The sequence below is a fragment of the Thermomyces dupontii genome, assembly GCF_041956625.1.
Source record: "Thermomyces dupontii strain NRRL 2155 unplaced genomic scaffold VTN31scaffold_2, whole genome shotgun sequence".
Classification (NCBI taxonomy): domain Eukaryota; kingdom Fungi; phylum Ascomycota; class Eurotiomycetes; order Eurotiales; family Trichocomaceae; genus Thermomyces; species Thermomyces dupontii.
In genome coordinates this window covers 352609-377570 of record NW_027192308.1, presented here as the reverse complement: position 1 = coordinate 377570, position 24962 = coordinate 352609, and the positions used below count along the sequence as shown (strand labels likewise).

The window sequence follows — 24962 nt, the reverse complement described above, 5'->3', positions numbered from 1 at the left end:
TGAAGATATGACGATCACGAAACGAACGACCGAAACGAATGAGCTGGACGAGCGCTACATTGATCCTCCCTTTCGACATATCAACGACATTATTTCTCCATTTCCTCCTTGTTTCTCCTGTTTTCACTCACTCACACACACTCTCTTTTTTCTTTCTGTCTTTTGATCCATACCGAGCACTTCCTAACCGACACCTGACCCTCCTTCTTTTTCCTTTTTTTTTCTCCCTTTTCCTCCGTGATACTGTCTGAGCGCTCGTCCTCTACGTCCTTTTCATGATGATAATGAGTGATTGACGAGTGACGAGGACCATGACTGAATGACTCGATGAACAGTAGATGATGAGCGATGACTGATGGTGATAATGTATCTCTGCTCACTGATCGTTGATGCTTGTTTTGATGTCCATCGATCATTCTCATGAGTGACGATGACGATGACGATCTGATGATGACGATGATGTGATGATCCCGGTGACCGCGTGTATGTCTGACGATGTTTACGACGTGATGATTGTGTTCATTTGCTATGAATTTGCTTCGATTTGATTGCTATAGTGTGATAGATGAGTGAACACAGTGATTCGTCAGTTGAAGAGTTCAGTACAAGTAGATATGAAGTGAAGTACCTAGGTATCTAGGTAGGTACTAGTAGGTAAGGTAGATACCATTGAAAACTAGGATTTGCTCATCAATATTACCCTCAATGAAACAATATGGTATCATACGTATTTAAAGTCATTCAAAATCGTCACTGGCAAAACAAGACGAAACGGACGAAACAACAAAAACCAACAGAAACCAAAACCCTAGAAACTATAATCATGCAACACTTCAATCGAGAAACAACGAGAAGTTAGTTTAAGAGAGAAATCCTAATCATCGCTCCTTCCTCCGCGCTAAATGCGCCTCCAACTTCTTGATCTGCAATGCGAGCCCTCTCCGCTCGGCATTCGCAACAAGCCAATTCTCCATCCGCTCGCGGACCGCGCGCATCGAGTCATGCAGCGAGGTCGGGTTGTCTTCGTTCATCCACCGCGACGTCGTCGGGTTCAGCAGCAGGTCAAACACGTCGGACCAAAGCTCGCGGTCCCAGTACCGTTTCAGGGGCTCGCGGAGGCGGTAGGTGCAGCATTCCTCACTGAGAGATTTGTTGACAGGCACGGCTTCGAGGTACTTGCCAAACAGCATCGTGTGGATGGTCACCGCGACGCCGTAGAGGTCGAGCTGGTATCGCCAGGGCCGCCCTTCGCGCACCTCGGGGCACTCGTGCTCGCCGATTTCCCAGTCGGCGATGAACTGCGCGTCGGGCCGGAAGGCGTGCAGGTCGATGCCCCGGCCAAAGTCGATGAGCGCGAGGCCCTTGTGGCGCCATCCGTTGGGGGTGTATTCATTTTCCTCGATGTTGGACGGGGGCTCGTCGAATCGCACGAGGCAGTTGTCTGGCTTGATGTCACCGTGCAGAATGCCGCACGCGTGGAGGGCCTCCACCGTCCGAAAGAGCTCGACAGTGAAGAACATGGCGAGGGCCTCGTCCATGCCCGCGTCCGAGTTGCCCGTGTTGGTCATGGCCTCCGTGCGTATGATGTTGACCAGGTCCAGCAGCGTGCCCTGACCCCGGTAGTCCTCAATCAAGAACGACTCGTCCTTGAACATGTGCAGCTCGTGCGCCCGGATGATGCTGTCCACCGCGCGAGCGTGTTCCGGCGAGCGTCGTAGCCGCTCATGCGCCGTGCGGATGATGTAAAACTCCCATCGACTAGGCGGGTCGACTTCGATCTTGATGGCTTCTAGGGGATGTCGACTTGGGCCGGCATCCTCACTCTGCATTGTTGATCCATCACGATCCACACTGTCGGCCAGGTACACCGGAGCATAAGCCCCGGCTCCGAGTTCGCGCCGGATGGTATATGTGCGTTCCGCCTTCGGGAAGTTCAGAACGGGTGCCGAAAGAGCCAGCTTGTCTCCGCCTCGACAATTCTTTTTCTGGCCCTTGGCATACTTTTGAATGCTGGCCACGTGGTTGCCAAAGACGTTTGAGTGATCGTAGTAGCCATGATAAGAGTCCAGCGGCGGATCGATAGACTTGAGAATGCGATTCCGGATGCCTCGATCTGTTGGGTCGCACATGTCGTCCTTGATGATACAGTTGATTTGAATGGACGCCGCCTCTGGTACACTCTTCACAGGAGTCCGGGACAGCGTTTTCACCGGCGTAGGTGAAAGCACCGAAGGAAGCTGCTGATCACCGAGAGCAGCAGTGTCGTTGCCCGAACTGGCGAACAGCAGATCTTGGACTGGTGAGTCAAAGGTCTGGTCGTCTTCTGGAACTGTTTTGCACGGCGTCTTGAAATCTTGCGCTCGACTCCTGCCAGTAAACGACGGAAATGACGATTCCGTCCTCTCAATGATTGGGGTCATGTATGGCAGCCGATTCGGAGCCATGCCCTGAACATCGCGGTAGCGGCCAACTGGAGGATCATAGTCCTCTGGCATGACTGGAACGAATCGCTCCCTTCGGGGCTCCTGGACTTCAGTGTGGTCATCGCGCTCATCAGCATGTGCCTCGGATTCACATTCACTGTGATCTCCCCGTTTCACTACTCGAGGAACATGCTTGGCAGGTGAGAACTCCGTCCATTCACCATCGGCGTCCACATCATCGTCTTCCTCGCCCTCGTCGTCCACTCTCTGCGTTTCATCATCTCCAAATTCACTTGTCCCAGCCGAGATTCGTCCTGTCCCTGTACTTTCGCCGGCACTGGTGTAGTCATCATCCTCATACTCGCTTTCGAGGAGGCTGTCTCTACGATCCGAGTGTGCCATTTCCGCCTTGAGCGGCTGGTTGAAGATGCTGTAAATCTCATCGGTGGCAGCCCGGGTGTGGAATGTCATCGTTGGCTCCGACGTACTCTTGCGTCTGATCTTGGATCCAGTGGGCGAGTCAAAGTTGGTTTTGACTGAAGCAATCAGCGTGATTTCCCAGATTTGGGGTCATTGACTTACTCGTCTGCGTCTCGTTAATCTCCATCATCTTGATCTTTTTGGCCTTTCCGGCTCTCCTTTCTCTAGGGTCCTCGGATGTGTCCAAAGTTCTCTCACTCAGATCACTTTGCTCCTTCTCAGAGTAAACAGTCCGATGCTTCTGACCGGGCGGAGATTTAGATCGGCCAGCAGCATTGTCAGGAATCTCCTTCAGTGGTTCTTTCTTGCTCCAATCTTTTTGTAGCCACCCACGCTTTGCAGCTCGCAACTCTTCGAAACTGACCTCGTAGGTCGGATCCTGGCGATTTGGATAGACCGCATCCAGGTCGACAAAAACACGTTCTCGCCTACCAGTTTTTGGGTTGATAGCCTCTCTTACGCGGTGTTCGTGGCCAATGCCAGATACTTGTTGGACTTGTGGTTGATGATGTGCATTTGATTGTGACTGATTACACAGATATCACACGCCAATTGTGCCATGCCACCAATTAGTCCTGTGGGCGTAAATATTTGGATTTGAAAAGGGGAATTGAAAACCAGCTCCCTACTCACCTCGTCCCGGTAAATGGTCATTTTCGCAGGCCTCGCGGCCTTTTTCTCCGTTTTTAGCGTCTCGCCTACCCACGGCCGGGGTTCCATCGTGTTCTCCTTCCGACGGTCCCGGAGCGAACCGATACTCTCCCACCCTTTCGATTGGGCGCTAATAGCAGGTTGCCCTTGGCTTGCCGCATCGGCATCGGAATAAATCGCCATCTTCGGCTTTCCGGACTTTGTCATCGTTGTGCTACCACCAAGGCCTCTGGAACGAGGTGCTTGCGGGTCGGATGGCACTCGTGCTGACGCGAAGGGATCTACTTTTGTCGCCAGAGCAGGGCGAGCCGTGGGAAGGGCGGGGGATGACGGCCCGTTGCTGTCTTCAGGCCGTTGTTTCATTCGCTCTTGGAACTCACTGAACTTCCGTAGCAAGCGTTCCTGTGGTCGGGCTTCGCGCTGTAAGCCGAGGTGATACACCTCCTCTGCTTGATTCCATCGACCGACACTCTCGAGGTATGCCGCGTATTCTTCGTAAAATAGAGCAAGTTCATCACCCACGCGATGTCGCGCGAGAAAAGTGAACGTTTCGCGAGGAGCGTCAGAGAAGAGTCTGATGTAGTGAAGCCACAGCTTCAGGTATCGTGGGTCATTTCGGTAATGTGATGAGTTCAGAAAAGCCTTCGTTGCTCGCTCCAGCAGAGGAAGCAGACCAGACTCTGCAGTCGCTTGCGCGGATGGGTAGGCGTTCATCGTCCATTTGACATATCGGTCGTAGATGTCCAGAGGGTCGTCATGATCAGCGCTGGCGCGCAGCTCCGCCTCATACTCCTCTTTGATCGCATCGTTGAGCGTCCTGGTATCATTCGGTGACGGTGATGCATATTTATCGCCTTTGCTCCCAGAGGAAAAAATCTGTGCGAGGGCTTTTGCTGAGCGACCGCCGGGCAGTGATTGGATGTTTTCTTTTTGCGATTCAATGACGTCGAAGTTGATGAGGTCTTCAGAGGCCGGCATTGTGATGACGCTTGGTGATCTTCAATCGCTGGTCCACATGAGAAAGAGGGAGATCAAGATCGTTCAGCACCCTCGCGCGTCGAAGCTGTTGTGGACTGTCTGTGGTGGTGTTCCGACTGCTCGCCCCGGCGCTAATGGTTGACCCGGCAACGAATCACATGACCAGGTCACGTGTAAGACGCGCGCCCCTTGTGAAATCGCGGTTCGGCTCGGATCTGGACTGCAACTACTATACAGTCAAACCCCGTTATTGTATACGCAGTACTGTGTGGAGTACACTGACGATTATTGCATCCGAGCTAGGGCCCTGGCGATAAAGTAGTTTCGTCGGCCAGCTGTTATTGCGATGCCTGTGCGAAAGCACGAAAGTCGTACAAGTACGTCCATTGGGGAAGAGACTCCTCAGAACAGTAGCAGGAAAAGATCGGAGGACCATTCGCCTTCTCTCAGACGAAGCAAAAGAATCAAGTCAAGCAGCTGCACAGATACCCCAGAAACAAAGAAATTGGCGAAGGAAACCATCGCAAGCGAAATCTGTCTCTCGAACGACTCGCTTCGCACAACGGACGTGAAAGTGGAAAAGGAAAACAGCACGACGTCAACGCGCTCTGTTCGGTCAACCAGAAAGAAGCAGATTTCCTGCTCCGATGAAAGAAAAGCGGACGATGACGTTCTAGTCAAGACAACACAAAAAGAAGAAGAGGAGGAAGAGGAACAGATCACTATCACGAGAAAGGTCAAGAGGAGACGCAACATCAAGGAGGAAGAAGTAGAAATGGCACCGCTAGCCGCGCGGACCAAAGGTTTGCAAATGTTTGTCGGGGCGCACGTCAGTGCCGCCAAAGGTTCGTCCTGCCAAGACATGTATCATGATGTATATAAGCTGAGAATCGATGCTTTTGACGTTTAGGAGTCCATAATGCTGTCACAAACAGTGTTCATATCGGGTACATGAAGTCTTTGCGTCGAAATCCATGTGTTTGTATTATTGACGTCTGCGTGTAGTGGAAATGCGTTCGCTCTGTTCTTGAAGTCGCAGCGAAAATGGGACAATCCGCCGTTGCAGGACGAGCATCGGGATAGTTTCCGAAAATATTGTCTTGATCATCAGTACGATGCGACGAAGTACGATTTGCAGACAGCGTGCTTGTGTCGCTGCCTTATTGACGGATGACAGGCATGTCCTTCCACACGGCTCATACCTCGTGAATCTCGCCCAAGAAGATGAAGCAAAAGCAAAACAGGCCTTTGATTCGTTTCTAGACGATCTGCAACGTTGTGAGAAGCTGGGGATTAGGCTATACAATTTCCAGTATGTCCTGCCACCCAAATCCATCTCAATTCATCGAGGTTGACCATTCAAACCAGCCCCGGCGCCTCAGGGCACGGCAGTCGAGAGGCGGCCATCACGCGGCTGGCCAGAGCCTTAACCAAAGCCCTCGCAGCTACCTCAACTGTAACGCCTGTTTTGGAAACAATGTGCGGCCAAGGCTCTACAATAGGGGGCCCTCTGTCCGAGCTGGCTGCCGTGATCTCGCAGATACCATCAGAATACCACTCCCGCATCGGTGTTTGTATCGATACCTGCCATAGTTTTGCCTACGGTTATGACCTTGTCTCTCCTGAAGGGTTTCGTGCGTTTATGGACGAATTCGAGGAGAAGATCGGTATCAAGTATCTTCGTGCGCTGCACCTAAATGACTCCAAAGCGCCCCGGGGCAGCAAACGTGACCTCCACGCGAACATCGGCACAGGGTTTCTCGGTCTACGTGCGTTCCATAATGTCATGAACGAGAAGCGATTCCAAGGCCTACCGATGATCCTTGAAACACCCATCGATCGCCCCGTTTCTGCGAGCGCAAATGGAACTGCGACAGAGGACCCAGCCGCCGCTGACGCCTCAGATACAGGATCAGATACTGAGGGCAACACCTCACCGGCGCGAAAGAAGCAACAGCAAAAGACGAAGACAAAGACAACAAGGAAGTCCAAACCTGGCGCGTCGCAGCGCACGGTTGAGGACAAGTCCATCTGGGCACGGGAGATCAAACTCCTCGAGTCGCTGATTGGTATGGATCCGGAGAGCGCGGAGTTCCGGGCCATGGAGGCGAAGCTGTCCGACGAGGGACGCGCTGAAAGAGAGAGGATTCAGAGCCAATGCGACCGGAAGTCAGCAGCGGAGGCCAAGGCAAGAGAGAAGAATCAGCGCAAGCTGGACGAGATGTTTGGGGTGAAGGAGACGAAAAAGCGTGGCAGGAAGAAGGGTGGAGAGACTCTCGACTCTTCCAACTCAGGCGGAGACGGTTGATTGAATTTTCGGGACCCTTGTACAATAGTTATCCCATATATACTTACTGTATATTCTAGCGAGGGTATGTACTAATAAAAAAAGTCTGTTATATCCAGGCCTATATAACCGATGTAGGTTTGACAACACAGGTATGCACAGGGGTATAATATGGACTTCTCCTTTATCGTGAAAATGCTATCAGGGCAGAGTGTTATCGGCCGGCTTCATTGGAAGTGGGATTGCTGTTGGGAACGTCTTCTTCTTCCTCCTCTCTGATCAAAGGCGAACTCTCAGGAGCATCGCTAGGCACCGACAAGTACTCGCGTCGAGTGTCTGCTCCGCTCAAACTGAGGGCCCGTCGGTGATTCTGCTGATCAAGCTCAACGGTCTCCGGTTGCAACAGTAAGATGCCGTACTCCTCATCCGAGGGTGGCGGCTGGGCGTTCTTGCGAGCCTCTCTCCGCATCATCGAAATCTTCAGGTAATTGTAGGCGCTAATGCTGGCGATGGTGACGATGAGCCCAGTGACATTTACCGCGGTCAGCTTGTCGTCAAAGACAATTCCCGCAGCGGTGATCGTGACCACTTCCTTGAAGATCCCGCATACGCTCAACGTGACCACCGAGGACCGTTTCAGCAGCGCAAACTCAGCCGAGATCATGCAGAACGCGAGCACACCCGGTACTATAAGAAGGAACAGCCCCATAAACCAGCCACGCGCATCCGCCAATGTGATAATGCCGTTACTGATCTGGGCGGGTCCTTCCACAGCCAATGCAATCCCGAGAAGGGTGATAAACATCACTGGAGTCAGGAAGAGAAGCGTCGAAAAAGGATTGGAAGTCGCAGGATGATGCAAGAGCAAAATCTGGGTCAAGGCCCAGCGAAACCCCGAAAAGAATGCCGATGCGATCACTAAAAAGAAGCCAACGAGATTGAAGGCTGTTTCGCCCGCGGCCATCATCACCACCCCCACCGCCAGCGTGGCAATGATGAAGACCAATTTCCAGGACGGCTGCTCCAGCCCAAACAGAAAAGCAAAGAGAAGGACAAAGCCCAAAGAAGACGACTTGCACATTGTCAGAAATGTAAGCGTGATGTACTTGAGCGACATGTTCCCCAACCCAACATCTAGCGATGTCGCCGTGCCACACGGAACAAGTCGTGTTAGGTAGAAGAACCTAGTCATAATGGGATCGGTGGTCGACGGTGACGCATTCCGCAGCGCTGGGACCTTCGACCAAGGACGCAATGAGGGAAACGCATAGAGCAGAATTGCGGAGAGAGTGAACTGGACCAGCATATGTAGACTGGTCGAGAACAGAGGATAAGGGAAAACCACCGTGTCATCCGAGAACATCCATTTGTTGTACTTTTGAGCGAGTCAGCCTCGACGCGATTTCATTGTCAATGAAGCCCGACACTCACCAGAGATATCGCCAGCGAAAACATATACCAGAGGGAGATGAACCCAGCATTGATGAGCAGCTCCAAGGCAACGCCCAGGTCCGGCGAAAGACGTGACTTAAGGGCCCCTACGATTCCAACCTGCGCATCCAGACGCCTTCTTCGCTTCTTCCGTCGACGTCTTCGCCGTTGCCTCTGCTTCGCTGTCAACCCGGTCTCTTCGTCATCGCCGTCGGACCCATCGTGGCTCGATCCCGCACTGGACCCGGCGAGGGAAGACAGGTCGGAAGCGTCGGTATCTGCTTCAGGGATCGGTGACGGCTCCTCCGGGCGCAGACTATGCTCGCGGACATGGGTATAAGCTCCATCCGCCGCTGAAGGAGCGGGCGACGTCCGAGACGGCTGCACCTGGCTCGCAAGGGTCGAGCTGCGCCGCCTGTGGCTCGAGCCTGCGGTGTGATTCGGCAAAACCATTGCCGTGACGGCATTCGGCAGACAAAGTCAAGGGTGGCCCAGCATCGGGTTCCATCCACCGAGGACGGGTCGTCGGATTCAAAGCCGCCAGTGAATTAGCTCCGACTGGCGGGTTCCAGCGCAACGCAGGACAGGCCGACCGGGGGAACAGAGGCGACTCGGACGGATTGACCGTTGACGTCAGGACGATTCAACGCGGCTTCGAATGGAATCAATCACAAAGCGAAAGCGAATGACAGACGAGAACACAAATAGAATAAGGAAAGAATGAGATTGTTTGGAATAGAAAGGATGGCGCTCTGCATGTTCTTTACCCCGTGCTGCATGGTCGTAAATAGGCTTCCAGCTGAACTTAAGCTACGGCGATGTTTAGGCCTACCCAAAGCAGGTAAATGCTCAGTCTTGGAGTTCTTGGTAGTCAATAACCAAGTCCTAGTAAACTGAAATGAATGAATACATTCAAACATCGGTCAAATTACTACGATTCAGTAAGAAGAACTTCAGTTCACATTATCCTTCTGTGAGATTCTCTGAAGTCTACCTAACTTCTGGCCAATCCCAGATCCTTGGCTGACGCTGAATCCAGGCCCCATCCTCAGGAGCCAAAGTCCGACCTCTCAGCATCTCAGGGAATCCAGTTCCTATGGCCTCCAATGGCTCGCTAGGCATGTTCCTCGGGTTAGCAGGAGGCCGTGATGGTCCCGCGGCGGTTCTCGCCATTGTCAATGGGTATCCGGTGCTGGGATCCCGACCACAATTCGACATGAATGGGCCCTCCTCATAGGAACTTGTGGGATTGTCCCTTCGGAGCCTTGCAACAGCAACCGTTGCAATGCCATCGATGACGCCATGCCCTCGTCGTAGGGCAAACATGTAGTTAGTCGCACCCGTCATACCTTTATAGAGACGATGGCGGGTCGCGCTCCGGTCAGTCCCAGCCAGTTCATCCCGGATCGATTATCACCTTGCCTGCTACGAGACGCAGGATCCATTTCTTTGGTCGCAGAGCATCATGGAGTCATACGGATATCGGGCCATCGAAGACTATGGCATTATCGGTGACATGCACACGGCGGCTCTCATCAGCAAGGATGGAAGCCTGGATTTCATGTGTTGGCCCGTCTTCGACTCGCCGTCTGTCTTCTGCCGGCTTCTGGACAAGCACAAAGGGGGGCATTTTAGTATTACAGCCGTCACGCAAGACGGGAGGACCCCCATCAGCAAGCAGAGATACCTGCCGTATACCAACATGCTGGAGACGAGATGGATTCATGAAGAAGGAGTGATCAATCTCGTCGACTACTTTCCGGTGGCCAGCAAGAAGACGCCGCAAGCGGACCGGCACTTGTCGGGTTATTGTCCCTGCACGGAGCCTGGTGGGAATAAATGGAAATCAGGCGCTCGCCACTCGGGCATTATCAGGAAACTCGAATGCGGCCGAGGCATGATGGACGTGGTGATCGAAATCTTCCCTGCATTTAACTACGCGCGAGACGGCCATACGACCCGAGCGGATTTGAGTGACGACACTGACAGCCATAGATTCCAGACGATCTTTTTCGACAGCGCCGAAGAGCGCTTACAGGTTGATGTATTCTTTGACAACAAAGCTGACAGCCGACAGCAGTCAAAGGCTACGTTCAAGCTGGTGGAGAGGCCCGGGCATCTTGGCCAGGGCGTGGAAGCTCGCGTGCGTGTCGAGGAAGGCCAAACCGTCAGCTTCATTCTGCACAGTCCGGAGAAGACGATTCCCGCAATGAACCAAGTGAGCTACTATCTCCAGCGCATGGAGGAGGAGACCTTTGATTACTGGACGGAGTGGACCCATCGATGCACCTTCCGAGGCCATTACCGCGAGCAAGTTGAGCGGAGCCTGCTCGTTCTGAAACTTCTCACCTACAAGCCGACGGGAGCTGTCATAGCCGCACCGACGTTCTCATTGCCGGAAAACATAGGCGGTGTACGAAACTGGGACTACCGCTATTCATGGGTCCGGGATACGTCGTTCACACTGTACGTGTTCCTCAAAAATGGGTACGACGAAGAAGCGGAAGCATATATATCGTTCATCTTCGATCGCATCTTCCCGATTACAAACGGCCAGTCTCCCCTGGAGAAGCAGCGGCCTTTCTTACCAATCATGTTCACAATCCGGGGAGACTACGAAATCCCGGAAATGACGCTTGATCACATGGACGGGTACCGCGGCAGTCGTCCCGTGCGCATCGGCAACGCCGCCGCTTTTCACACACAGCTGGATATCTACGGCGAACTGCTCGACAGCATTTACCTGTACAACAAGTACGGGAAGCCGATTCAGTACGAGCAGTGGCTGGCAATCCGACGCATGGTCAACTACGTGATCAGCGTTCGTGATGAGCCAGACATGTCTATATGGGAGGTACGCGGTAAACCGCAGCACTTTGTCTATTCAAAGATGCTGCTATGGGTGGCGCTGGATCGCGCGATTCGCCTGGCCGACAAACGGTCCACGCTGCCGTGCCCGGATCGCCTGGAGTGGACTCGCGTCCGCGACGAGCTGTATGACGAAATCATGGATCGTGGATACAACAGGGAGGAAGGGTTCTTCGTGCAGAGCTATGAAAATCCAAACGTCGTCGACGCCGCATTGATGATTGCGCCGCTAGTCTTCTTCGTGGAGCCCAACGACGCGCGCTTCCTCAACACTTTGAAGAAGGTTCTCCAGCCGCCGGAGAAAGTGGGACTGACGAGTGCGAGGATGGTCTTTCGCTATGACCATACCAGGGCCCAAGACGGTGAGAACCATTCCCCTCTTCTCCCAGGCTTCTTCGTCACTAACATGCAACACCAGGCGTGGGAGGTCGCGAAGGAGCCTTCATCATGGTCACCTTCTGGACCATTGAAGCCATGTTCCGCGTATGTCCCTCTCCCCAATGGTCAAATAAGCGCAAATCCTCACATCGTGAACTGGATAGGCTTCTCGCTTCGTGAAACAACTCCCTGGAGATATTCACGGTTCAGATATCCGCAAGACAGCAATTGCCCACTTTGATAACGTGCTCTCCTTCGCCAACCACCTGGGCATTTTCTCCGAAGAAGTCGCCATCAGCGGCGAGGCTATGGGCAACTTCCCCCAGGCCTTTAGCCATTTGGCATGCGTTAGCGCGGCCATGAACTTGACGGGAAGTTTCAAGAGATGAAACAGTTGTGATATTGCTGGCAAGGGAAGTTGTAAAGATTGGATTATCAGTAACTGTACAATCAGACTAAACAGCTTGAGAGAATGGTGGATAGGAAATATTGCTGGACAAGTTAGAATGCCATAGAGTGACTTGATTCGTTTTGTTCGTGAGTCCTTTGCGCTCCAAAGTCCACGTGCATAGTCCAGTCGGTGATTATCGTAGCTACTAGTACGCTGTTGTGATGCACAGAGTGTACGTTGACCGTGTAATATGGATTGCGACCTGCGAGCGTCTATCCCTGTCATTCAACACAGTCCTGCCACAGATAACCAACCCAATTGCAAAACAAATTCATAACATGTAACCCGACACCAAACATCGTAAGATGGAAAGAAACCAATCACTGGAGGAGAGGATCCTAGCGAGCAGAGTCAGTCTCGGGCAACCGCCCCGCGTGAGAAAGGAACAACTTACCCGAAAGTGTTTTTGGTGGTTGGCCCGACGGTTCACCTTGGCAATGTACTTTTGTTCTTCTCGCTGAGCACGGGTGCGTTCCCGCCGCTCGTGGGCGAGCGCTTCGCGCTTCTGCTGCGTCGTCGCGCCGATCATGCCGAGTCCTCCGTTGGCCCGCGAGATTACCGCACGATTGTGATTGCGGCTTTTTTTCTGGTCCTCAGGCTCGGCGGTGCCGTTCTCGATGGCGAGCTGGCGGCTAGCTCGCTCCTCTGGTGTCGGGTAGTTGTGCAGGTTCTGTCGGTAGTATCTGGCAAGAGACCGGTGGCCTACACTGCGTCCGGACGGCAAATGTAGCTCGAAATCGGAGACATAGATGGGTTGAGGGCCCTTATATGGTTTCTCATCACCATCCGCTTCGACGGACGTTGCTGAACTGTCCTCGGTTTCCCATCCGTCATCGTCCTCGTCAACCGGCACCCCACCATCGTTGTCGGCCGACTCGTCCTCATCCTCGTCTGAGTATGTGCTTCGGAAGTCGTAGAATTGGCCAATTTCGATCTGCTCCTCCTCCGTGTCAAAAGCAATCATGCAGTGGCCCTTGTCGCGCATATGAGTACGGGCACCTTCCGCGTTGCCTCGGATTGCATGGCAGTAGAGACATTCGTAGTTTTGCGTGATTTTTGCATGTAAATACTTTATGAGGCCTTCCAAATCAACCAAGTAGTCTTTCTCCGGAATGAACATGCCATGTGCCTTGAACATGTGCTCGACGTTTGCCTGAAGATCGGCTGATTTTTCGAGACAGAATAGACACCTTGATATGGGGTATTCTTCCTCGTTGTCGTCTTCCGATTCTGACGTTTTCTCTTCTTTATCGGCACTATTTTCTGAAACCTTAATGTCCTCAGCTTTGCTGGTAACGCCGGATACTGTCGACTCAGTATCGCCCGAAACGGATTGGTTGACAGGATCCCCCAGCGAGAAGGCGGAACTCATCACGGAGGATGCATCATCGACAAGAGCGCCCTTTTTCTTCAGAGCAGCTTCTCGAGACCGATGTTTGGAACTCCTGACATGGTTTTGGTACGAGTTCTCGCTGTAAAATGTCTTTTGGCATGCCACGCAAATTTTTTCATACGAGGCCTTGGCGGCAGCGGCAGACGTCGTAGCTTTAGCGGCAAGCACTTTTTCTGTGAAGACTTCCTGAGATACTGGGGGCAGAGAAGCGACACGGCGTTTGACATTGTACAAACTGGACAAAAGTCAACGACCCCTCCATATACACTGATCACTCTCCTAAGTACGTACTGCCAGTCCCTTCGCATGTGCGCCCGCTGCGCTTCGCTGCTCCGAAACGCAACGAGGCATGCGTTGCAGGTGTAGGGAAGTGAGTCCGCGGTGGAAGCCATCTTCAGTTACCGGAAGATCGTGCTGTTCGTGAACCGGATAACCAGTTTTCTGTCTCAAATGTAGTTTCCTACCCTCCCCGATGCAATTCAGAAGGATTCCAATGGCAGAACAGGTTTTTCCGGCACAATCGTCGAGAGCATCAGCATCTAACGCTCAAAAACATGTCGCTTGTGCATTAATAATGCCCGATTAGGTAAGCGAACTTTTTCAGCGGAGTGGCGTTTAGCGGGGATATTACGTCACATGACTAACCTGTCATCAGCCAATCACAACGCATAATAATAAGATAAGCCGGCCATCGGATTAACATTGTACCGACCCGAATGGATCAAGCTTACTGCATTTGGAAAAGCGTCATCCCTCATCGGAGCCTCAGGTCGCAGCCCTGACGCCGATGACGAGGACGAGCTCGGAGTACAGTACGGCGTACTTGCACAGAGCGCTGGCTTACAGACAGTCCGACCGCTTCTTAACAGCTCTTATCCTCGTGACCGTCAGCGCTGTCGCTTAGTCTACCCGCTCATAGTCTGAGATCGCAATGCGCCTACGCATCTTAGGATGACGCGATTACGCGGAAGCTCGGTCAGCGTTGACGATGAGGCGCCGGCGTCGGGAGGAAAATCCATCTTGCATAGGTCGAAACTGCCGCCCAACTCGCCCGAAGTGATCGTTCGAAACACGGTGGATGTCACAGATCCTAGCTTGGTGCTGGCATATCACAGAGAGGAGCGGCGACGTCAGTTCAATCTCCTCGTTCGAAAGTATGTGTCTGATGTTGTTGATTTATATGATATGCTAATGTAGTAACGCGAGATACGCAGGTACAAGCACCAGATTCTCTACGGATGTGAAAACCTTGCCTGTCGCACTCCAACATGTCTCAGTTACCAGAAACGGGTTTCCGGAGGCCCTTTTCGACGATATACCGAACTAAGCGCTCGCACGTTGGCATGTTATATGGCTAGTTTAGATAATGCCGAAAGCGGACTCTGCCACAATGTTCCCAGGGCATCTTCGGAGTTGGGAGTCGTGGACCCTTCTCGGCAAGCAAGAAGGCGTCGAACGTCTGCCGCCAGTTCCGTTCGCGCCGTGACTCCAGCAAACGGGAATGATGGAAATGGTGAATTTGATGCATTGAATGCGGAACAATCAAACGGGTTCTATTCTCGAGAGCACGGTGCCGTTTCTGAGTCTGCAGGCTCAGGGGCTTCAGGACAGGAGAGGCCTGGAATGGGCACACCTTCGAATACCCAGAGAATGAAAGATCCCAAATCTCTCACACAAAACCTCTTTGATACTCTGTCGCTGCAAATGGTGGAATGGCTTCCACTTCGGCGCAGTACGTCGGATGCGTCTGCCTCGACCAGCTCTCGACATCCCAGAAAGCCTGCTTCTGAAGATGCCTCGAATGATGGTACCACATCGGAGACTAAACAGACAAGGGACGCCGGTCCGAAAAGCACCCCGCGACATACGAAGAATTCGAGCAGATCAGTCAACGTCAAAGCACCTCATGGAGTTCGGACGCCGTCCAGTCATCAGGATCATCGCCAACCACCTGCCTTAGAGCTAAAGTTCCCCGGTCAACCTGTCAAGCGAGTGTCTCTGGAAGAACTGGAGCCATGGCGGCAGTTGCCGCGCTCGGGGACCGATGCTGCCGCGTTTGGTGACCAATTGCCATCTAGGAAGTCGTCGCTGAGCTCGACCTTCGCGGCTCATGGTGGTCTTCCATCACCACCAGCGTTGAAACACCGCCCGCAGAAACATCGCGGACTAGATAAGGAATCAAAACATCGACGTGTGTCGTGGGACGGGTCGAAAGTGCTCAGAGAAGCTCAGCAACCAAGGCGGTCAGCGGACGAAACGGAGAGTGTTGAACAGTTTCCACCAAGCCCATTGACATCCCACCACACCAGAGACAGGCGCGACGCTCAGGAGCTGCGGCGCCCGTCGTCGCCCGTACAAACCGTGTCGCATCTCTCGAGTGACGTCGTCGATGCTTTGTCCGAGCTACTCGTGGAAGATGAGGACAGCGCTGATAAATGGAGACGAGAGGTGAACGAGATGAACCGCAAAGGCGGTCTTGAGGACACAGAATGGCAATTCGCGACTGCACGTCAACGTCAGGCCTTTCCCTTTGTCGCTCAAAGTGTGTTCTATGGTTTGAGCAGCAGTTCGCAGCTTCTCAAGTCGTTTCGGAATGAGTCGGTACAGGGTCCTTCTGGACAATCGACAGTCGACCTAGCTAAGGTAGAGCCTAGTTTCCGCAAGTTGTTTGAGTTCTGTCCATCGGACTTAATCTGGAACAGCTTGTGGAACTCCCTAGAAAAGCTCTTCATTCCGCCAGACGACTTGTCAAGCTCACTCAGAGGTTCCAGATATCATGCAAGCCGCACACAGATATCCTCGTCCGCTCATCATCTGGCTGGATCATCGCCGGCATTGTCTGATGTGGAAGCAGCGCATATAGGGACTGTGAGCCTACTCGCCCTGGTGTCATCGTTACCTAGATTGGACCCACACGTATGGCGAAGCATCCGTCAGGTTCGTGCCGCAGGAACGGTTTTGCCGGACGCAGGGTTGCGCAAGATGTCCCCCAAGGCGTCGAAGACTCTTGTCGAAGTCGCCGACAGATTCGAGCATGATCTCGCGCTCCGACTTGTCTGTCGGTTAGTGCGGGCTCTTACCGCCAGACAAGCATTTCACGAGATATCAAAGGCGCGCAACTCATCGGCAACTGATTCCAAGGATCTTCGAAAGCCAAGTACCTTGAAGCTAATCCTCGATAATCTTCATTACCATCACAAACTCGCGGTCGAACACGCCGAGCAAAACGTGCGGGAAGGAGCGTCTCTTCTGGCGCCCTCTCTCATTGTGGAATGGCTCCGAACGCTTCTGCTCAAAGAATGGGACGGAAACCCTGAGATGGCGAGATCGAGTGCCGCTGGTGGTGCTGTCCAGATCTTATCCCTGATGTACAAAGAGCGGAAGCGATTGGGACTGGAACCGGAAGACTTCCACACGGCGTTTTTGTCGGAGCGACTCGATCCTATGGAAATGCCTGTCGAGTGGCTATCAAGACCGCAGAATAACAAGACCCTCCACCTGCTGTCATCATCATTCCTGTTCCCGCCTTCTGCCCTTGTTACGTATTTTCGGGCGATGAATCATGCGACCATGTCTAAATCTTACGAGACAGCCGTGACGGCAAGCCAACATGTGAACAAAATGGCCTTCTCCAACACGATTCCGCTCTTTGAAGCTGATATACTTCCTCGTCTCACAACGTCGACGAAGACTCATCTGGTCCTTGTTGTTCGGCGCGATAATATCCTCACGGATGCATTGAATCAACTTTGGCGCCGTGAGAAGCGTGAGCTGCTGCGGCCATTGAAGGTTCAAATGGGAATGAATGAGGGCGAAGAGGGCGTCGACCATGGAGGCGTCCAGCAGGAATTCTTTCGAGTCGTCTTTGGGCAAGCATTGTCTCCAGAGTATGGAATGTTTACCGTAGACTCCCGCAGCCGCATGACTTGGTTTCAGCCATGCGCCATGGAGCCGTTGTACAAATATGAACTGCTGGGACTTCTCATGTCGCTTGCGGTCTACAATGGACTCACGTTGCCCGTGAACTTCCCAGTGGCATTCTACCGCAAACTACTCGGGCTCAAGGTCAAAGACCTCGATCACATTCGCGATGGCTGGCCAGAGTTAACGCGGGGACTCGAGGAACTGCTCTCTTGGGATGATGGAGACGTCGGCGGCGTGTTCATGAGGACGTATGAATTCAGCTTTGAAGCTTTTGGACGGGTACATACGGTCGACATGGAAAGAGTTGATCGAGATGCTTTGTGGCCAGTTCCTCAACGCTCCGCGGCAAGGGAACGGGCGCGAAGCATTAACTCGGAACCTTCCAACTCGCACGGAGAGCCGGTCCGTCGAGCCCGCATCTCGATCAACGACGAGGAGCCTGGAAAGAAAGATGAGCGGGACTCGATCCGGCCCGGCATCCTGAAGAGCGTCGAGCATAGTGCTCCGCTCCACGCGCCGTCCCCGCAAGAGCAAGAAGCTCGAATGGTCACCAACGACAACCGCGAGCAATTTGTGAAAGACTACATTTTCTGGCTGACAGACAAGTCGATCCGACCGCAGTATGAGGCCTTTGCACGAGGATTTTACACGTGTCTTGATCGAATCTCGTTGTCGATCTTCACGCCGGAAGCACTGAAGGCGGTTGTCGAGGGTATCCAAGAGATTGACATAGATGAGCTGGAGCGGCATGCCCGGTACGAAGGTGGCTATGGCCGGTGGCACCCTGTGGTGCAGGACTTCTGGCACATTGTGAAGAAGTATCCACCAGAGAAGAAGGCCCGGCTTTTGGAGTTTGTTACCGCCTGCGATCGGGCTCCCGTAAATGGCGTGTCCAGCATCATGTTTGTGATTCAGAAGAATGGCGAGGGCGACGAGGTAAGCTTCCTCGAATATGACCTTCTTTGTCTCTATCATTTGCTAAGATTCGCGTCCAGCGTCTCCCGACCAGCTTGACCTGCTTCGGTCGATTATTGCTTCCCGCATACTCGTCTCGGGCAGTGATGCAGGAAAAACTCGACAAAGCTTTGGAAAATGCGCAGGGATTTGGCGTTGCATAGACGGGCTAGCTGGTGGTATCATGATGCACAGAGGCTTTATACGGTGGTTAATTAGGTATGTATTTCGGGCTATTTCTGGGGGCAAGCGGCGTCTGGACGTTGCAAATAGGAGCCTACATATTTGATTTAGCGAGCATCAATAGAGGTATTGAGACCTGAATCTATCTGGCTTGTAGGCCCGAGAAGTTTGAGCAATTCGGCAATCACTGGTCTTCATGACAGCTTTGTTAGGTACGGAGTAGCCTACCGGTAACTGCTTGCAAGTAGTAAATGGTTGTATCATTTCGACACCGGCAATGACTACCTGGGTGTCGAATGCTGGATGCCTTGACCGAATGCACGTCACCAAGCACGTTTCTTGTCGCACGACTTCTGCATGGCACGAAGAGGTTCCTTTGCTTGACACTTGGCTTCCCCGAATCGCTTGTCAATAACCCTAGGGTTAGGGTTAAAAGTCATAGGTTCGGCATGAATTCCGAAGAACTTTTCCAGACGTTGACAGCGAATCCTCGTCATCTTCCCGCCCTCGTGCTCCATAACAAGATTTCAAGTAAACGAGTGGTCACGATGTAACGGTTTTTGCTGTCAGATTGTACTGTCAGATTTTTACCAACATGAGTCCCGCCATTTGAGTCATGCCCCCGTTTAACGTCCCCTAAGCATTGAGTACGGAATGATACAATAATTCACTGCGATTTTTCGACTTCCCAAGACATCAGATTCAAACATCGAGGACAACCTCGTTCAACAAGTAGAGATTAGTTGGCGCGATCTTGAATTCGTCCAATGGCCCCAATCGTCCATTTAGTCCGCCACGCGCAGGTACAGTCCGACAATATCCCAGACAAGCCTCCCCGCAACTCCGCCCTGGTCGTTGATCGTTGCTCATGTTCTCCGTCCCGGCGCAGGGCTACCATAACCTGAGCACCGAGAATCACTCACTGCCCGACCCGGACCTCACAGACCTGGGCAAGCAGCAATGCGCCGACTTGCAGAAGAACTTCCCGTACCATTCGCAGGTTGAGCTTGTCGTTGCGTCGCCGATCCGCCGCACCATCTACACCGCTCTCCTGGGCTTCGAGCCCGTGTTCCAGGCCCATCCTGACACCAAGCTCATCTGCCTGCCTGAGGCGCAAGAGGCGAGCGACGCGCCGTGCGATACCGGGAGTGACCCGGAGGTCCTGAGGAAGGAGTTTGAGGGCAACAAGATCCCTGTGGATCTGTCGCTTGTGCAGGATGGGTGGAATAGCAAGGTAAATTGGTCAATGTGGACTGTGGACAGTTAGTTGTTGACGCTGAATTTCGAATAGACTGGGAAATGGTCGCCGACACCCCGCGCCCTCCGAAAGCGGGCCCGTGAGGTTCGGCGCTGGCTGAGGTCTCGTCCGGAGAAGGAGATTGTGCTGGTTACGCATGGTGGTATTCTGCACTACATCACCGAGGACTGGGAAGATTACAGTGCTTATCAAGGTAGGCTGATTTTTTTTCTTTGTGGCTGTCGCGGAACGACTCTCACAGACGATTCGTCAGGTACCGGCTGGACCAACGCCGAATACCGTACCTTCAAATTCTCCGACACTCTCCATAAAGAGGATCTCGAAGGGAAGCCGCTGGAGGACAGCGACGACGCCACGCTTGTGGAGACGCCCGAGTCTCGACAGCGCCGGGGACAAACTCCTGAACCTCCTTCTCGAGAAGAAATGCGTGCTCTGTATCGAAAAGGACTGGAGGAATGGACGGAAGAGGAGCCTAGAGACGAGGCCAAGGTTCCCGAGGGCCAGGAAATCGATGGGGCGCGGGTCTGAGATGTCAATCAGGGCTGATATCACACATCCTTTTGGCACGATGGTGGGGATTTCAATTGTTATTCATAGAGACAATAGAGATCACTGCAGATACACAGAATTCTATCCATGGACAAGCTGTTAGTACGGTTTTCTAAGAAACAGTTCAGTTCGAATGGGCATATTCATCTTGAAACATGGGACTTTCGCAGCCTGCTGTTGGGCTCATCGTCGTGTAGGATCCGCAGGCACTCGACTGTAGGCAGCCGGATTACCAATTTGCCCACTGCCGTGCTCGAAGTCGGTGTATATTACTCAGATGTTGAAGGAAAAATCAATCAATTGAGCGACAGGCGGCGACCTGTGAACGACATACTCGTAATTGAGGATTCAATTGAGGAACGACTCTTCAGTGAAGCCTGAATGAGAATTGTAGAACTGGTGGCGCAACCGGATCTAGAAAGACAAACTAACCGTATCAGGTTAGTAGCATTACACTTTTGGTAACTAACTGCCATCTTTGGTTAGCTCATTCTGTTGTTGTTCCCTAAAAATAGGTTCATATAACTTGCCAATTTCAGCAGGTGGGGTGTGCGCATAAATAATTGTATGACGAATTGGTCGAATTGGTCAACCTGTGAAGGTTCAAGATGGATCCAAGACGCGGTGGAAAATCAAACCAAAAGATTTAGAAGAGTCCAAGACCTGCAGTACAGGACAGTATGTAAAGCGCCCAGCAAAAGATCAACACCTGTGGCGGAGTACAACGCGATTAACTTGATGGAGGGCCCAGTCTTTCTCAACATATATGAACCGCCTTGCTCTTCCTGCTTGTTCACTCATCTCCAACTGTGCTCTCCAGCCTCGGTCAATCCCACCCCCCCAAATCCTACTTGAGCCTCATCAATCAATGCAGTTGTCATAACTCGCAATGTTGGACGAAAATCTCCCAAGTAAGCTCTGGCGAATGAGGCCTCTCATAATCGAGCGAGTGCTCATGCAAGTTTCTAGCATTTTTCTTTCGGTCCGGCAGCAAAAAGGAGACCTCCAATGTTCTGTTCTCCCATCGCGGCAACGAGCCTGAACCCACCTACTCCCTTCGCCGTCTTGACGCTTCCCAGCCCAACGCAAGGAACCGCTATGCCGCCGCGATATATGACGCCTATATCCCGGACGCGCTGTACGGCGAAACTCTGATTATCCCGGAATGGACGCAGCCGAGTCTTTCTGCAGAAGCCATCCGTCAGAACGGCGGAATTCCGCCTACGGAACCCATTCTGCCAACGAAGTTCACCATACACCTCTACAATCCTGACCAGGATGTTGAGGTTCACTACAAGCCCAAGACCTGGAATTCCCAGCCGTCATGGACGTTTGAGATGCCCCAGCGCACCTTCCGCGTGCCCTCCAACTCTACTCTGGACCAGTCGCAAAGTGACCCCGCGACGTCAGAGGTCACCCCGAAGCTCAAGTTCACCTGGCGGAAGGATGGCAGCCTGTCCAGAGACTTTGCTTGTTACCTGTCCGGGAAGTCGACGACGCCGGACGGCAAAAAGAAAAGCAAGGAGCCGGATATCACCGTTTCGATCTTCAAATCCTTTAAGGAGTTAACTTTGTACGAGCCGAACCTCTCCCGGGTGGAAATGCAGGATTTTAAAGGACTAGAGGTAGTACTGCTCATATGTGCCGTGGTCATCCGGGACGTGTATTTCACGCCTCCCAAGGAAGCCTTTAACCTAACTGATGTGAAATCCTCTCCCACATCGTCGAAACCAATAGCCGTGCCCGAAACAACCACAGCATCGGCCAACTATGCCATTGCTAATGGCCAGTCGGACAAACCCCAACGACCTCGCGTAACCATCCCATCCTTCTCCGAAAAGGAAATCGAAGCCGAACAGGAACGCCTCAGGCAAGAGGAAGAGGCAGAGAGACGTGAGAGACTTAAGCGGGAAAAGGAAGCGGAGCGGAAAACGCTGGAGCTCCTCAAGAAGGAAGAAGAGGAAGCGCGACGGCGGCAGGAGGAAATCGATAAAGAGACCGAGCGGCTGCGAAAAATATACGGGAAGGAAGAGCAGCAGATTCGTCAGCAACGGCGTGCGTCACAGCCTCCGCCCATGCCTCCGCAACCGAATCAGAACCAAAACGCGCGATATTCTCAAAACAGATTATCACAGCAGAATGGGTCGCCTTACTTGCAGGTCCCTGGCGGGCAGCAGCATCACCGGACGCAATCGATGGGATACTTTCAACAGCCAAACATGCCGGCCCCTGGAGGGAAGCGACCACAGAGCACATCGCCGAAGGAAAGGCGTAGTATCTTTGGGTTCTTGCGCCCTGACAGCACAGAAAGCAAGCTTACGAAAAAGAAGAGCTCGATGTTTTGATGCGCGGAGTTTATCATGAGCATGATACCCCTGAGTTGAAATTAGATTTGGAGGAAAAGTTGCGAGACGGTGTTTAGGGTTTGTTCGCTATTGTCTTTAAGTTCAGGATTCCGGGAACTGTATTCAAATCCAACGCACTCGAGCGATACATGGCGTGTTCTTTCTGTCCAGTACGTCTTCAGTAGGCTCATTCTTTGACAGACAATGCTGGGTCATCACGATCCAACTCCGCCTCTTCTACTTGCTTGACGACGCGCAGACGCAACTCCGGATCTTTGGAATATACCTTGAGGCCAACCACGCAGACTGCATTCCACGGCTCGCCTGATTCGTGATGGCTGCTGGTCTCTGAGTTATCGCCGTCGTGATTTGGCGGCGGTGGCTGTTCCTGGGAAGGGCCATCCTTCGTACCACGGTTGTCGAAGCGTTCTTCATTGGCAACATCACCCGTCTGTTCGCCGTTGCTTTTAGCTTCGTTCGGTGGTTTATTCTCTTCTTGGGGTTCGTTATGTTCATCTTTGCCTTCGGACTCGGAAACTTCTTTATTCTGTTCAGGTCCCATCTGGTCCACAGCGGAGGCCTTTCCACGCTGTTCAGGCTGAGCAGTGAGCCGGCACTGAACCCCTTTCCGTCTCTCAGCCAGGAGGTCCGGTGCCTTGGCATGTGCCATGTCGTAGGACCGTCCAATTTGGATTAGTTTTTCTCGTCTCGTGTTCGCATAGCACCGAACCACTTCTTCCGTGCTTCTGGCGTTTCGTCGGTAAGCGATGACTTTGACCCGTACGAAGTACCGCCCCGCATCCAGCTCGATGTCCGTGTTGACAGACCGGGTCATCATGTATGTCGGGGTATTGCGCACGATGTACTCTTCTTCGCCTTCCTTTTCCAGCCGGAATTGCAGCCTGAACTCGTATTCACCTTGCAGGCCCTGGAAGTATCGGTCGTCGAGCTGCGAGGTGAGTAATAATGTTTTCTCGCAACTGAACGAAACACTTACCTGCGTCAGAACGATAACTACCGGTCCCGCCTTGGTGAGTTCGATTTCGAACCGCGTGTTGAGGTACTCGGTCGACCAGGGGACGCTCAAACTGGTCCATTCCTGCGTCACGGTCCACTCGGGACTAAGCAGTCGTGTACGGTCAAAGTGCTGGTATTTCTTCAGCAAGTCTTTGTACGAAATCCAAAAGACCTGTATTTTCCCAGTGCCTCTTTATCAGCATATAGCCACTCTGTGGAGGAGAAAGATGGATGCCTACGCCATCGTTCCCAAACTTGTGGCCCAGAATTTGCATCCATTCAGGAGTCCATTCCTCGGACCCATCGCTCCAAGGACCCTTCCACTCCGTCCGGCCCCAAGGATTCCTAATACAATCAGCAGTTGCCAAGTTCTGGGTGTTCAGAGCCTACCTCACTTTGAGCAGGCGGATGCCGTTGACCTCCCGAGCTTCCATGATTGAATATGCATGTCGTTCAATAATGCCTCTGCGCTCCTTCGGCCTCGTCGAGTAGGGAGCTAGCCAATCTGCGAACAGTCCCGTAGAGCAGCCAAATAGAAATTCCTTGTTGACTTTCAAAAGGTCTTCCCAGAAGCGGTCTTTATCCAGGATGTTGGATGACAAGATTTCCGTCGTGACACCACCGGTGAGATCTTCAACGCCTTCACTATACGCCGGTCAATGATGACTCGTCCCATTTACTCCGCAGGAGTCGGCTCACTTGCCCGATAAATCCTCCCTCTATAGCGGAATAGTCGCCATGTGCTTTGGCATACGCCTTCTCCAGCAATGGCAGCCACGTCTCGTTCTCGTCTGCGCATTGCGCAAAATACAGCGCGCGCGACCCCGTCTGCCAGGCTTTGCGGTATTCTTCCTCGGGGTTACGGCGGTTGAGATCGTCCCACAAGGGTCGCTCGTCGACCGACTCGTCATAGTCGGCAGCCCTGAGGTAGAGTTTGTCATCGATGATGGATTGCTGCCATTCACCGTCTCAATGGAGAGCTCAGCATATAGATACTACGCATTGGACGTCCCGGGAGAGACCTACCCCTATAAAACACGAAGCCGTACACGCCGACCTGTTCATTCCGCGTAACACAGACTCGATTGATCAGTTCATCGCTCAAAGTGCACAGCGCTGCCATGAACCAGCAGTCGCCGGTCGCGCCCTGCTGAACATCACCGGCCGCCGGGCCGTTAATGAAGAATTGCGGCTTTTCAAAGATATCCTAGTTCCCACCAATTCAGCAACTGATCCATTAAACAAAGCAAGACATAACCCAATAGAGTAAAGGAAACTAACAACCCACTAGCAAATTTACGTTTGAGTTCAATAACTGTACGAAATCCACAACAACAAGGTAACAGAAGACGGTAACGACGTGTAATCTTCTCGACAAACACGAATGGTATC

The 24962-nt window shown here is 52.7% G+C and overlaps 10 protein-coding genes across 10 annotated transcripts; 6 read left to right on the top strand and 4 right to left on the bottom strand.

Moving 5' to 3' along the window:
• Positions 1 to 878: 878 nt before the first annotated feature.
• On the bottom strand, positions 879 to 4532 carry VTN31DRAFT_2514 (uncharacterized protein; the record flags this gene model as incomplete). Its single annotated transcript, XM_069402691.1, has 3 exons — positions 879 to 2959; positions 3006 to 3429; positions 3537 to 4532. The coding sequence occupies 3 exons, from the start codon at positions 4530 to 4532 to the stop codon at positions 879 to 881; spliced, it is 3501 nt and encodes a 1166-aa protein (XP_069261947.1).
• Positions 4533 to 4878: 346 nt separating this feature from the next.
• Positions 4879 to 6840, top strand: VTN31DRAFT_2513 (uncharacterized protein; the record flags this gene model as incomplete). The annotated part of the gene is made up of 5 exons (XM_069402690.1): positions 4879 to 5377; positions 5443 to 5479; positions 5538 to 5657; positions 5710 to 5844; positions 5901 to 6840. 5 exons carry the CDS (start codon positions 4879 to 4881, stop codon positions 6838 to 6840), a joined length of 1731 nt encoding a protein of 576 aa, XP_069261946.1.
• Positions 6841 to 7033: 193 nt separating this feature from the next.
• On the bottom strand, positions 7034 to 8703 carry VTN31DRAFT_2512 (uncharacterized protein; the record flags this gene model as incomplete). Its single annotated transcript, XM_069402689.1, has 2 exons — positions 7034 to 8194; positions 8251 to 8703. 2 exons carry the CDS (start codon positions 8701 to 8703, stop codon positions 7034 to 7036), a joined length of 1614 nt encoding a protein of 537 aa, XP_069261945.1.
• Positions 8704 to 9148: 445 nt separating this feature from the next.
• Positions 9149 to 9487, top strand: VTN31DRAFT_2511 (uncharacterized protein; the record flags this gene model as incomplete). The annotated part of the gene is made up of 2 exons (XM_069402688.1): positions 9149 to 9223; positions 9290 to 9487. The coding sequence occupies 2 exons, from the start codon at positions 9149 to 9151 to the stop codon at positions 9485 to 9487; spliced, it is 273 nt and encodes a 90-aa protein (XP_069261944.1).
• A 228-nt stretch (positions 9488 to 9715) lies between these two features.
• Positions 9716 to 11885, top strand: VTN31DRAFT_2510 (uncharacterized protein; the record flags this gene model as incomplete). Its single annotated transcript, XM_069402687.1, has 3 exons — positions 9716 to 11480; positions 11537 to 11601; positions 11661 to 11885. 3 exons carry the CDS (start codon positions 9716 to 9718, stop codon positions 11883 to 11885), a joined length of 2055 nt encoding a protein of 684 aa, XP_069261943.1.
• A 382-nt stretch (positions 11886 to 12267) lies between these two features.
• Positions 12268 to 13732, bottom strand: VTN31DRAFT_2509 (uncharacterized protein; the record flags this gene model as incomplete). The annotated part of the gene is made up of 3 exons (XM_069402685.1): positions 12268 to 12285; positions 12342 to 13575; positions 13632 to 13732. The coding sequence occupies 3 exons, from the start codon at positions 13730 to 13732 to the stop codon at positions 12268 to 12270; spliced, it is 1353 nt and encodes a 450-aa protein (XP_069261942.1).
• A 559-nt stretch (positions 13733 to 14291) lies between these two features.
• Positions 14292 to 18382, top strand: VTN31DRAFT_2508 (uncharacterized protein; the record flags this gene model as incomplete). Its single annotated transcript, XM_069402684.1, has 3 exons — positions 14292 to 14494; positions 14555 to 18200; positions 18260 to 18382. 3 exons carry the CDS (start codon positions 14292 to 14294, stop codon positions 18380 to 18382), a joined length of 3972 nt encoding a protein of 1323 aa, XP_069261941.1.
• A 786-nt stretch (positions 18383 to 19168) lies between these two features.
• Positions 19169 to 20187, top strand: VTN31DRAFT_2507 (uncharacterized protein; the record flags this gene model as incomplete). Its single annotated transcript, XM_069402683.1, has 4 exons — positions 19169 to 19204; positions 19291 to 19635; positions 19693 to 19852; positions 19913 to 20187. 4 exons carry the CDS (start codon positions 19169 to 19171, stop codon positions 20185 to 20187), a joined length of 816 nt encoding a protein of 271 aa, XP_069261940.1.
• Positions 20188 to 21097: 910 nt separating this feature from the next.
• VTN31DRAFT_2506 (uncharacterized protein) lies at positions 21098 to 22553 on the top strand (the record flags this gene model as incomplete). Its single annotated transcript, XM_069402682.1, has 2 exons — positions 21098 to 21119; positions 21178 to 22553. 2 exons carry the CDS (start codon positions 21098 to 21100, stop codon positions 22551 to 22553), a joined length of 1398 nt encoding a protein of 465 aa, XP_069261939.1.
• Positions 22554 to 22740: 187 nt separating this feature from the next.
• VTN31DRAFT_2505 (uncharacterized protein) lies at positions 22741 to 24693 on the bottom strand (the record flags this gene model as incomplete). Its single annotated transcript, XM_069402681.1, has 6 exons — positions 22741 to 23502; positions 23551 to 23742; positions 23810 to 23915; positions 23961 to 24215; positions 24274 to 24538; positions 24597 to 24693. The coding sequence occupies 6 exons, from the start codon at positions 24691 to 24693 to the stop codon at positions 22741 to 22743; spliced, it is 1677 nt and encodes a 558-aa protein (XP_069261938.1).
• Positions 24694 to 24962: the final 269 nt, after the last annotated feature.